Source organism: Apis cerana, linkage group LG3 (genome assembly GCF_029169275.1).
Source record: "Apis cerana isolate GH-2021 linkage group LG3, AcerK_1.0, whole genome shotgun sequence".
Lineage (NCBI taxonomy): Eukaryota > Metazoa > Arthropoda > Insecta > Hymenoptera > Apidae > Apis > Apis cerana.
The window spans coordinates 12,948,746-12,960,750 of NC_083854.1; the positions used below are offsets into that span (position 1 = coordinate 12,948,746).

The 12,005-nt window shown below is 39.9% G+C and overlaps 1 protein-coding gene across 9 annotated transcripts in view; it reads right to left on the reverse strand.

Annotated features, from left to right (window-relative positions):
- Positions 1 to 12,005, reverse strand: part of LOC108001070 (protein sickie) — a 144,796-nt gene that overhangs the window by 80,749 nt on the left and 52,042 nt on the right. For 7 of the 9 annotated variants that reach the window (XM_017061897.3, XM_062073127.1, XM_017061895.3 and 4 more), the window contains one exon: positions 10,031 to 10,200. In XM_017061897.3, the coding sequence (XP_016917386.2) occupies positions 10,031 to 10,200 (170 nt within the window). Of the gene's footprint in view, positions 1 to 3,766; positions 5,838 to 5,864; positions 7,144 to 10,030; positions 10,201 to 12,005 lie in introns of those variants that run through there. The other 2 variants (XM_017061900.3, XM_017061901.3) reach the window with 2 other exon arrangements.

A 12,005-nucleotide genomic window follows, 5' to 3' on the forward strand; every position in this document is an offset into this window, starting at 1 on the left:
ATCGTTCGAAGCAAATCACTTTTTAATAGGTTGTGTCATACGACGAATATCGCTTATTGATTTTCATGAAATTTTTTCCTACAAAGATAATTGTTCGGAATTGGATTATTAAAATGCATTTTTCGCGTAGCTACAATTATTTCCTATTTTTATTACGTCTTGCAATAATAAAATGTTAAAGTAACTTTATTAACGTAACTTCAGCTATTAAATTTTCCCCATCACTGCCTATTACCCTCGCCACCCTATAAACTCTCCGTCGTATTTAATCGATTTTTTTCTGGAAACTAGGTTGATGTGGAAATGAGAAACAGTTACGAACCACGACGAGTATTTTTATATACCGATTGACTCGATTATTATTATTATTTTTTTAATAATGTAAAGAGAAAAATGAAAAATCGAAATTGGACACGCGAACGTAGGGTGAAATTCTTAGTTGGCGCGGTCAACTCGCATAAACATTTCGCGTGAATGAATCTGGTAATTTATCCATGGCACCATGGAGTAATTGCACGGTTAGTCAGTTCTTTTGAAGACCAGTTTGCAACGACGGTGAAAGCGTACACACCACTGATTTTTTCCAACCGTACGCTAAACGATAAATCGTATACGAATGCAAATTGTACTATTCACAACGTGCATAGAAATTCCACGGAGGAGCAATGTCAGCTTGCCCCTTGCGCTAAATCACCATTTAAGAAAATTTAAGAAAAAGCACGTCAAGCGGGATAAATGTTTCCAAGATTTATCTTACTTTGCATAGAAACTTGTAACTGGCCGTAAAAAAGAAAAAAAAACTTGGCCAAAAATTTACGTCTTACCGATGAAAGTGCAACAAAGATAAAAAGAATAACGAAAGCTTAATCATCCCGGTTGACACGATTCATCCACGGTGTAAAATAAACGGAAGACGGATGGGATAACGTTATAACGATATAAATCTGTGTCGAGCAGTAATGTATATTAAAGAATGATCGCGCGTGGCAAGCGTTTCACTCGAATACTTCGCACGAATTGCTAATTCATTCGCGGTATTAGAGTATATTGTGTGTTTGCGTGTGTCATCCGTGGATACGAGCCAAATCGAGTTATTTTCAAGCGAGAGTCCGAGGCATCGATCCTCATAACGGATCACACCTTTCTCGTCCCTCTCTTATTATTAACAAGATCTCGAAAATATCTCTCTATTATTATTATTAAATTAACTCCTATCGTGATAAAATTACATCCGTGCGATAATAACGAAAACAACAACACAACAACAACAATAATAATAATCGAGCGCAAGGAGACGGCAGACATTTGTTTTCAGGACGCATTTGTTTCAAGAGCGCGCATGTTCTCAGGATGTTCTCGCGATAATTCGCGCGAATAGCGGTCGATAATTAATCGGTGGTGGGGAGAGGAGCGCGGAGCGGGGAGGCGAGGCGATTACTCTTCGCTCGAAGGTTGTAAGAGGCGATTCTCGAGTGGTCGATAGAGGCAGAAACGCGAGGAGAAAGTGCGCGCGGCTAGCCGCGCACGGGGAACGGTTGCGCGTTCCTGTTTCCAGAGCAAGGAGATAAATTTAGATAATCTCGGGGAAAAAAGGACGGTGTTCTACCAGGAAGGGCGACGTACTATTTCACGCGGATGATATTATTATCGCGGCCGCTTAACCGCTTATTATTCCTCGTCTTCAGAAACGCAAGGACGCGGGACAAACGTTTATTAGGCATGGCTGTATTCCCGGCTTTCGCCTATGACTAACGTCTCCCGATATATCTTTTGCTTGTCCGCCACCATGATTTCCTTTCGATCCTCTCCCCACCCTGGGGAAAATCGGATCTCGATTCGATCGTGATTTCTATCGATCGTTCGAATAACGATGCCCTCTTGCTTTAAAGGATCGCGATAAGATGATCTGTCATCTTAAAATCTCGAAGAAGACACGCGAACGGAAACGCAAATAAGAAGATTTGGATTTGGGAAAGGATTTGGTAAGAGAGGGGGAAAAAATGTCCAAAGCGGATCCAAGTTCTCATGGCACGACCGGATCTTCGCTTCGAAACGATCGAACGCTCCTCCTCCTCCTCCTCTTTGTTCGCGACAAGAGGCCGTCGAAAGGTTACACTTAATTATGACATTCGGGAAGGCACGTTTTACCAGCGGGAAGTGACTTTCCCTCGAGTGCTTGTATATACGGGAGAGAATACATTAAAGTAATTGAGGAGTTTGTGTAAAAGTTGTTTGATGACATGCGCATTCATATATATGTGTATGATGTGTGTGTGTATATATTGCCTATTTTCATTATATATAAATAAGAAATTTACACGGATAATACGGTAAAATATTTAAAAATCTTTCCAATCTTTTTAAAACGTGTAAATGTTTTTGAAAATGTTTCGAATTTAGATTTTTTATTTATCGATGTCATAAATGAGTAATTGATTTTTAACCCGAATCATTATTTTACACGCGAAATAATTATTGATCGATTCATTTCGATTGTCGTAATTACGAAATTAATTAAAACGTTCCATTCAATTTTCCGTGAATGGTTTTCAATAAAGAGAACAATTTCAACCGTGATTAATCGAATTTCGATCGATCGAAATCCTAATTAAATTTCTACAATTATATATTAAAACGTGGGAGGATATATTCTCTATTCATCCGATGTTAAAAAAAGATGAAAAATATTATGTTATACACCGTTACTGAAATTTTACTTAGCTACGAAAATTATTATTTTAATTACGATCCTTAACGAGTTCTCCACGCGTGCGAAAATAACAGTAATATCGAGCATGGCATTTCCAGCATGGCAATCTCAATAGAGAACGGAGGATCGAAAGCGGGATATTCAACGGCGAGCGAATACAAAGGGAACGGTGATTTCGCGTATAACGATCAACGATCGATCTCTCAATGCGTCCAACTTGCGCACTTTGACCAGGCGATCGCTAACAGAAGCGAGAACGTACTCGAGAATCTATTTCTGCGACCATTCACATCGAAAACACGAACTCACACTCGTCTCTCTCGAATGTCTTTGAACTCGTTCGCTAAATAAAGAGAATTTTCGCTCGAAAGCGAACGAAGGGAAAGGGAGACGACGACCACGACGACGACTACGACAACGGCGTGGAGGACGAAACGAAGGGAGAAAATGATGGCCCCGCGTGAAATAATCGCGCGAGTCGCGAATAATAAATCAAACGGGTCGACTCGGCGGGCGTAATACGTTGAAAAAGGAGGGAGGAAAGGGCAAGGAAAAAGGAAGGACACGAGAAAGAAAGAGAAAGTATCTCTTTAGAATCGCGACCGTGCTGCGGCCACGTGCTTCGCGAATAACCGACCCGTGCTCGACTTTTTTCCCCTACTTTTTTCTTTCCTATCTTCCTTCGCCTCTTCTTTCCCCTAACGCGCCGCGCCATTACGTTTTCCCTCCTTTCGATCGAACTATTTTTCGTATTTACGATATTTGTTAATCTTGAAAAAAATATACGGAAAAACGGTCGACGATTTCTTCGCAAAATAATCCATAATTTTCGTGCTTGAATCGACTTAACGTAATTCCAAATTTATCGCAATTATTATTATTATTATTATTATTACAAATTCTCTTGATTTGCTTCGTTTCGTTTCTCGACTCGTTTAACGCAAAAAAAAAAAAAAAAAAATAACTTACTTACTTTTATCGCGTAGATCTTACAAAATCTTATTACTCCACGTTCTAAAACACGATCAGATTTTTGATTTCGTTACACCAACTTACTTGTACATTATTCAACTATTCACTCGGTTTAACGAAACACCGCGCACAATCACCGTTTCTTTTCTTTTTCCTTCTTTCTTTTTTACCGTTACACTTTTACCCGTTTCGAAGAGCGCATAGCGAAGCGACAGAATATTCCTCCGGCGAGCAGGCATGCACGCAACGCGGGCAAAAATATCGAGCATGGAAAATGACTGACGAATTTGTACGATACCATTGTATCGGTGTTATCGCGGGGACGTGGGATGTTACGAAATAACGTACATGAAACTCGATCGAATCCGGGAGGACACACGAGCCAGAACAAAGGCGGCCATTTAATAGGGAGTTGATGCATTTGAATTGCACGGAAATCGAGGCGATCCGCGCCTCGAGTGAAGTTTATTCGAAAGGCGTCGTGCCAACAGACCGGTTCTCCCACGGAAACAGTCAAGACTTCGTTTACGACAGAATTTCGCAAAACGGACTTTTTATTTTTCATTTTTATTCTTTTCCCCATTTTCATTGTGCGCGCCGCATTGACTCGCTTCATCTGGCAAAAATAATAATAAATACACCGCTTGTCTATACGCCTTTCGCTCTTTAAAAGGAAACTTCTGCTTTTCGTCAATCGAATCGCCAGGTGCGTAGGATCCGGGGGGTCGATAGACCCTAAAAAATTATTGGAAGCGCCCCCCCCAATTCCGTCCCTCTTCTAATACAACCTTTCGAGCCTCGAACTCGTGTTACAATCATTAACGTCAAGTTTTATCCCGAAAGTATTCTTTTAACGTGAATTTTGGTATTATTATTATTATTATTTCCGTTGTGTGATTCATATTCGCAAACAATATCAGTTGCGCGAGCATTATTCCGAATAGATAAGGAAGCATTATTATCGTATATAATTTGTTGTGCGACGCAGTCATTTGTTAGGAAAAAAAAAAATTTTTTTGAAAAATTACACGAAAAAATTATATTAATATATATCGCTTAAAAAATAAGTTTTTGAAAAAGTCACGTTTTCCCTTCGACCGATTCTTTTTATAAATCTTAGACGTAGAAATTATTAATGCTACCGCAATGTATAGCCTTCCGAAGGAAGTAAAACGCATTAAGAATCAACGTGGTAGTTAATACGATCCCACAAAGAAAATTCTGAAACTCGTTTAAGAAAGAAATAATAAACTTTCTTAATAGGAAGATAGGTTATGTTTCCTTGCCCTATAAAAGTGGAATATCACGTTTTGAAATTTTACTCGAATATCGATTATCGCTATAATTAGAATGGAAAATTCTATTCGTATCTTTCTATTCTATGTATCGAAGGAGTCAATTTCGATCGGTAAAAATGTTCCGTCCGCTGAGAAGAAAAAGTGAGAAAGTTTTTTTGCACGGGTATACCGACAGCGACGAGCGACGATTCGAAAGATGCGTGACAGAATGTTCTCATCGAATCGCGTGTTCGCGTCGGAGGTTCGAGTGCAGAAGGTGTCGAGGTGCGACCTGCACTCAAGGCCTAACCGGTCTTCGGGGCCCCTTGGCGATGCCCAGTCGGAGCCACGAGGCGGGGGATCTGGTTTTGAATTTTTTCCTTCTCAATATAGATCGTGACCGAGCACGTCTTATTCATTCGCGTCCTGTAATTATACACGCTGCGCGATTCTCACTTTTACACAGTTCATCGTCTAACCTTAAATTCTCGACTCGATTAGCTTCTCGATAAATATCACTAGTAAAACGTTCAAAAGCCTGCACTTCAAAGTTGAAACCACGAGACAAAATATTACTAGGTTTCTGCGGGATCTGGGAGAATACGCTTCGACAAACAACACCAAGTAATCACCGTGAAAGTTCAATTCGCAAACTAGGATTCGAAGTCTGTATAACCGAGAGGAAGCATCGTGCATTAAATCGAAGCGAAACGACGAATCGAGATATTTAGATGCATTGCTGAACGACCTTTGTTTCTCGTCCGGCTCGAAATACACGGAGAAAAATGAATGGCAACCGCGTAGAGGATTCGAAGATTTGCAAACGAAATAACCGGTTTTCACTTGGTGGTCGAGAAGAGGGACGCAAAAAGGCCGAGAAACTGAAATTGAATCGTGAACGATACCTGTGCGCTTCCGGTGAATTTGGCAAGCTGCGAGCTTTCCTGTTGGCCCCACCACTACTTCCGCTGTTTCCCATTTTGCACCAATTTTGAGGTTAGCTACTCCGTGCGATCCGAAATAGTATCACTTCTTGCGTGCACTGACACTTCTGACGGTCAAAAGTGTCTCGATGAATCAACCGGTAGACGCGTTCGCGTTAGTAAATAAACAAATAAATGAGACAACCTTCGGCAACGTTTCAACTTGTGTCAGAAAACGAATATTCGTTCCTGTTGTTCTTCGTCAAATTCTCTGTCGCGTGTCTTGATCGATAGACACGGTAAAAAACGTAATTGGAACCACGGCTGTGATTCATTCGCTTCGTTTTTTCATATTTCTCGCGATGATACATTTATAGTTTTGATCTTTCGATATGTTTTATATATTGGTAAAAACACGCGATTAATTTAATACCTTAAACCGTTATACTATTATAAAATGTACAAACTGATATGATTCGTTTCCTGTATCGTATCGCAAATCCGTTCGTTACATTTTCACGTTACACCTCCATTTCCTGTAATTAGAAGCGTTCGTGCGAATCGATCATCACCATGCACGCGATCGCTTATAAACGATCGTTGTGATTTTATTTGCATTTGTATTCTATAATTACTTTCATTCGTATAAATCTTTCCTCGCGTAACGAATCACACAATAGGTTATAACTTACGATACTCGAATTTGTACGATATACTACGGTATACCATCTTCACTGATTTACAGAAACGGATATTTTTATCTTTCGACTCGAACCATTTATAAAACGAATATTGAAAATTTCATGAGAGAATAATCCAGAAAGTATCATTGTGAGTACAATCATATGTTCTATTGAAACTTTGTCAAAAGGCGATATCATTTTTTCTCGATTATCCGTTACCAATCGATCATCGAATCGTTGATTTTGTCGTTTCGATCCAACCACGAGAATTGCGAGTGAATCTTGGCGCATAATAACGCAAGATTCTCGAAACGGATCGATTTTCGGATCGTTTTCGAAGAGAGCATATTTTCGATCTTTGTCTTTAGGAACCAGTTCTCGATTCGTATATTTCACGAACAAAAACAGGAATTTGTAAATTGTAAGTAATTTTCGAGAGCGAAGCCTTTCTCACTGCACTACACATCCACCGAGGAAACGATGCCTTATGGCGAGCTGTTCCACGGTCATACTATGGCCATGGTGTGTAGGCATCGTTGATGGCCCGTTTCAAACTGAGGCCCGCCGAGAGAGAACCATTCCTGTTCCCATAGCACGTGGCTTCTCTCTTTTGCTCTCTCCCTCCCTCGCTCTTGCCCCCACTATTCACTCGTACAATCCCCATCACTCCTTCTCTTTCTCTCTTACTCTTCCCGATTCTCTTTCTCACTCCTTGTTACCGCAGACACACGCATACGCTCTTTCCTTTTTTCTCTTTCGAATCTCCATGCAGATACGATATACCTTCCCTTTAACAGAGTCTCTGCTATACGTTTCATCTCGCAATATTCCTATCTATCCGTTTTTCCTTCGTTCTCGCACCGTATTTCGCTATCCGCGCCCTCTGTTTCTCATACCGTCCCTTTCTCTCGCTCATCTTTCCACCATCTCTGTTCATCTCGATATTAAACCCCAGATTCATCCCTTCTCGTCTGTTCGTGTTCACCCCCATAAAGTCCTGTTCGTTCTTTGCCCTCGAATCTCCCAATCCCGTTTACTCTCTTCGTTCTTCTCTTTTCGTCGTTTATCTATCCTTCTCCTTCTCTGTCTCTCTCTCTTTCTCTGTCTCCCTTCTCATCTCCGGTACGTTAGTACCTACTACCTCCGTGAATTTCCCCACCGCGTCAACCGACCAATGATATCGTTGGCCTTCCATAAGAGCCAGCCAATCTCTGACGAGCGTTTTCTATTGTGGATTTTTAAATCATTTTTATGCGTGCATACCTTCAGCACGTGCACGTACGAAGTATTGTATACCGAGAGGCAACAATACGTTCTGTGTGCGCCCGTATGAGTCTCATACGCAAAAGAGTTTGGTGTGTATCTTCTACTTGTACATAAACGTGTGTACAAATCGTGTAAACGACAACTTTCTACAGAGTGGTTCGAAAAATCTACTTAATTGGCAATTCAAACGTTATATACGATTTAATGGATTCATGGAAGCTATTAATGGTAATTTAGTATATCTCTCGTGGAACAATTGAATACTGTTTACGTGCATCGTTACAAAGCTGGTAAATTTTTTAAATATGATTCGATCGATACAAATAAATATGTTTGAAATTTGAAAAGTTTGTTGAATTATCGTCTATGTTTTTTATCGAAACTACAGATACAAAATTTTTTGTGCACAAAGTTATTCATATTCTTCATGGTGGTATGCATGACATGTTTTTCTATTTATTACACTGCGTGAAATTGACGTACGAGATGAAGGTTAAAAGTCAACAAACTAGAATGCACGCGTATAAAGCTTCTTGAATGAATTGATATTTATCTTTTTAACTTGTTTCGTTCGTACGAGTTCAAAATACATATAAATAAACTACGTATTATCATGTTTCATAAATCTTTTACCAAACATATATAATAAGAAAATGATATAGTGTTTTTGCCTTTTTTTTTTTGTAGAAAAACTACGTATATACGTATCACATATCAAATCCACAACAGATATAATTCTTATTTAAAAACTAATATTGATGATATATATGTTAGAAAATATTGAAGAGTATTTTGAGGTTACCCGTTATATTCTCGTTATACAGACCAGAGCTATAATACACCCACGTTGCCTGAATTGTGTTGAAGAGGGAGTTTCGATGTATACGTGCGCTTATATTGTGTGGTGAACGTAACGCAACGACTACGGTCTACACTCAGTCGTGGACATAATGGAGCATTGTTAATATGTTAATGCCGAGCGTTCCTAAAGGTTCCGACGGTTTATGTTTCTCCGTTCCACCGAAGAATCGTTACACGGTCCATTAGACGACGAACCTTGAATTCCACTCGTCACGAATTTCCCTATGGGATCCTTTTTCTATTTCATATTCGTATCGTTATAATTTTTTTATTAATTTGTTTTAATAAAAAAAGCTCGTTACGTTAGCTTTTGCGAATACGGAGAAAAACGAAAAATTTTTTCTCGTTAAAACTGTTCCTGATTAACTTATTAAATTGTCGTTTTAATTCGTCCGCGAATATAATTCTGAAAAATATTGTCGTGTATAAGTAGACGTGTATAACGAAGATTAATATCGTTCGTTTTGCAAAAAATACGACTTCCACGAAACTCTCTCGCGTAGGATTGCGTGTAGGTTTAAAAATAACGACCTTGACAGTTGCGGCTTACGGGAAATGCGGATTAAGAAAAACGCCAAGTCAGTGGGACTCCTTAGTGTTCACGAGAGTAATTAATCGCGGACCGTTGCAGGAGTAATTAAAATATATTTGAAGTTTCAGCTCGCGGTTACCTTCCTACCACGGAAATACGATAATTCACGTATATAGCGCAATTCAGTCGTTTAGTTGTGTGAAACAACTCGTATAGAGCATAATTAACACGAACGTTAATGAGCATGTCGTCGGACCGTTCGTCCGACTCGAATGTACGAAGAGTAAAAATACGATTAAATTTAAATAAAAATTTTGTGATAATAACTTGTGATAATTTAATTGAAACTCAGACTTTTAATCATTATGATGCACGATCGATAAATTCGGAGATAAAAATGATGACGATAGATATTCATTCGATTAATATTGCTCGTTGTTGAATAAATGTTAAACGATATCGTAACATAAGATTTTTTTTCTTCGATGCAAATATCTTTTTTACAATATTTATGCAAAATCGAATATGCGAATACTAAAATTATTAAATTGTTTGCAATTTTTAGACAAATTTGTCCAAATTAGATGTTTTTTATACGGAATAAATATTTTATCTTCAAAAAAAATGAAGCGCTTTTCTTTCTATTTAATGATGCAATTTGTGATAAAATTTATCTTCTACCGGTATAACAAAAATTATCCGTTGCTGATACAGACAATCTAACTTACCGACGGTAGTTACTCGACTTTGCTGGAACTTTTTGTATTATCAATCGTCGATAAGAAGAAACCTGTATTCGAACTTACCTAGGCATGTCTTGAAGTTGTTTGGCTCTCTGCTTGTATCGTGAGAGGGCGAAAAGTAGGGCGAGGACCGGCCAAAGGGTTGATCCTGCAGCCAATTCGCTAGGATTCACGGAGCCCACGTCCGCCCCAAGAGCTCGGAGCGCTCCTACGCACAGGCTCACGTTCTCGACCTGCGCAACACACGTAAAACCTCGTCATCGATCACGCTATGAACCGATGTATACGCGTTGTATACGTGCTAAAGGGAATCGATCGAAAATTTTCTTTTTTTTTTTCTACTTTCGACCGATCTCCCCAAGTATATGTGCCTAATATATCTAATATTAACTTTGACGCGTAACGTAGAATTCAAAAGTTCTTCGATGAAATCGAAATCTATTTATCCCTTTCATTCCATCTCTAATTGGATTTACAATCATCAGAGATAAAGAGAAAGATTTATTATACGATCGACGCGAGAGGTCACGATACAACGAAAAACCAAGCCTATAATACAAATCAAACGAAAATAGAGGTCTCTGGTTGCCTGTACTCGTTGGAATTATCCAAGACACGATGGACATATCGAGGTGACTGGTGCATATCGGCATACATAGTTTCGAGGGTAAAGCAACGCGAGGAAGGTACGGGAGCGTAGTAGGTGTACACAAAGGACGCGGCCATACGGTGTACATATACGACACAACATTCTGCGAAACGTGACCGCCGTGACCATGGCTACCTTGTGCTAGCACGCGTGCCGGCCTGCCTCTTTTGTTTCCATTGTTCTTAAGAGCCACGGCGGCTCCGGCTTTTACCCAGAAAACAAACCGTGCTGTACTGCACACGCTGCACACGGGGTGGTGGTGAGAGGTATACGGTAGAGAGAGAGATGACTCATCCGACAATACCCTGGGTGCCCACGCGTAGGTAACAACTAGATTGCCTCTGTGTTTGTTCGTTCCAGCTATATGCAACTCGGGATGGGGGTGCCGGTGGACGGCCAAAGAAGAAATGGATTGGAGGAAAACCGTGAAAAACGTTGCATCGAGTAATCGACACGCGATGTTATTCCACCCCATTTCTTTCATTACGACAAACGCGTAACTGTTCGCATCCTTCATTTGCAAGTAAAAAAAGACATTCTGACAAACATTTACAATATTTAATACGAAATTGAGAAAGATACTATATATATAGTATATATTATGGTTAAAATTACGATTCATTGATCGTAACGTTAACGTTAGGCGGGATGCTGAGCAAGCAGTTGAAACTCGTTTCGAAGCAACGCGCGTTCCTGAAACTCTCTTATCAGAGTCCATTAACGACCAAGCTTTCAAATAAAATCTCGGTTGAGAATAAGACGCAACGCGATAAAAGGGAAGGAGGACGGGAGGGCGATTGCGAGCTTTTGTCAAAGTTGACGCAAAACCTTTGTGAAAACGCGATACGGTGCAACGCTCTCGTGCAGCACTCACAGGTTATCCACACGAGATGACAGCCGTAAATGGCGATGGCGCTTTTTAACGCGCTCCTCTCTCCCTCCCCTCTTCTCGACCAGGTTCCTCTCCAACGTGCACTTACGCGAAAAAAGAAGATCTCGCTCTTAAGGGAGACATCGCTCTTCCTAATAAAGGGTCGAAGATCCATCCAACAGGTTGTTCTATTCTCGACAAACGTTCTTGTCGTATATTTCATCCGAATTCATCCGTTTCTCCGTATACGCCTCTTACCTTTTTCCCCTTTTTCTTTCACGTGTATTTATTCATGCTTCGAAATTGAATCTTACGTGTGTGAATTAAAATATTGCACGTATTTATATATATATATATCCCAGTTTCTACGATATTACGAGAATCAAGTTGCGACATCGTTGAACGAGTGAACGAGGTCGAGTGAAAATTCCCATCGAATCACGAGTGGTATCCAATTAACCGAATCGAGGATCGGTTAGATCCGATCAACAGATCGAAGAAGAGGGTACGTGTCCTGC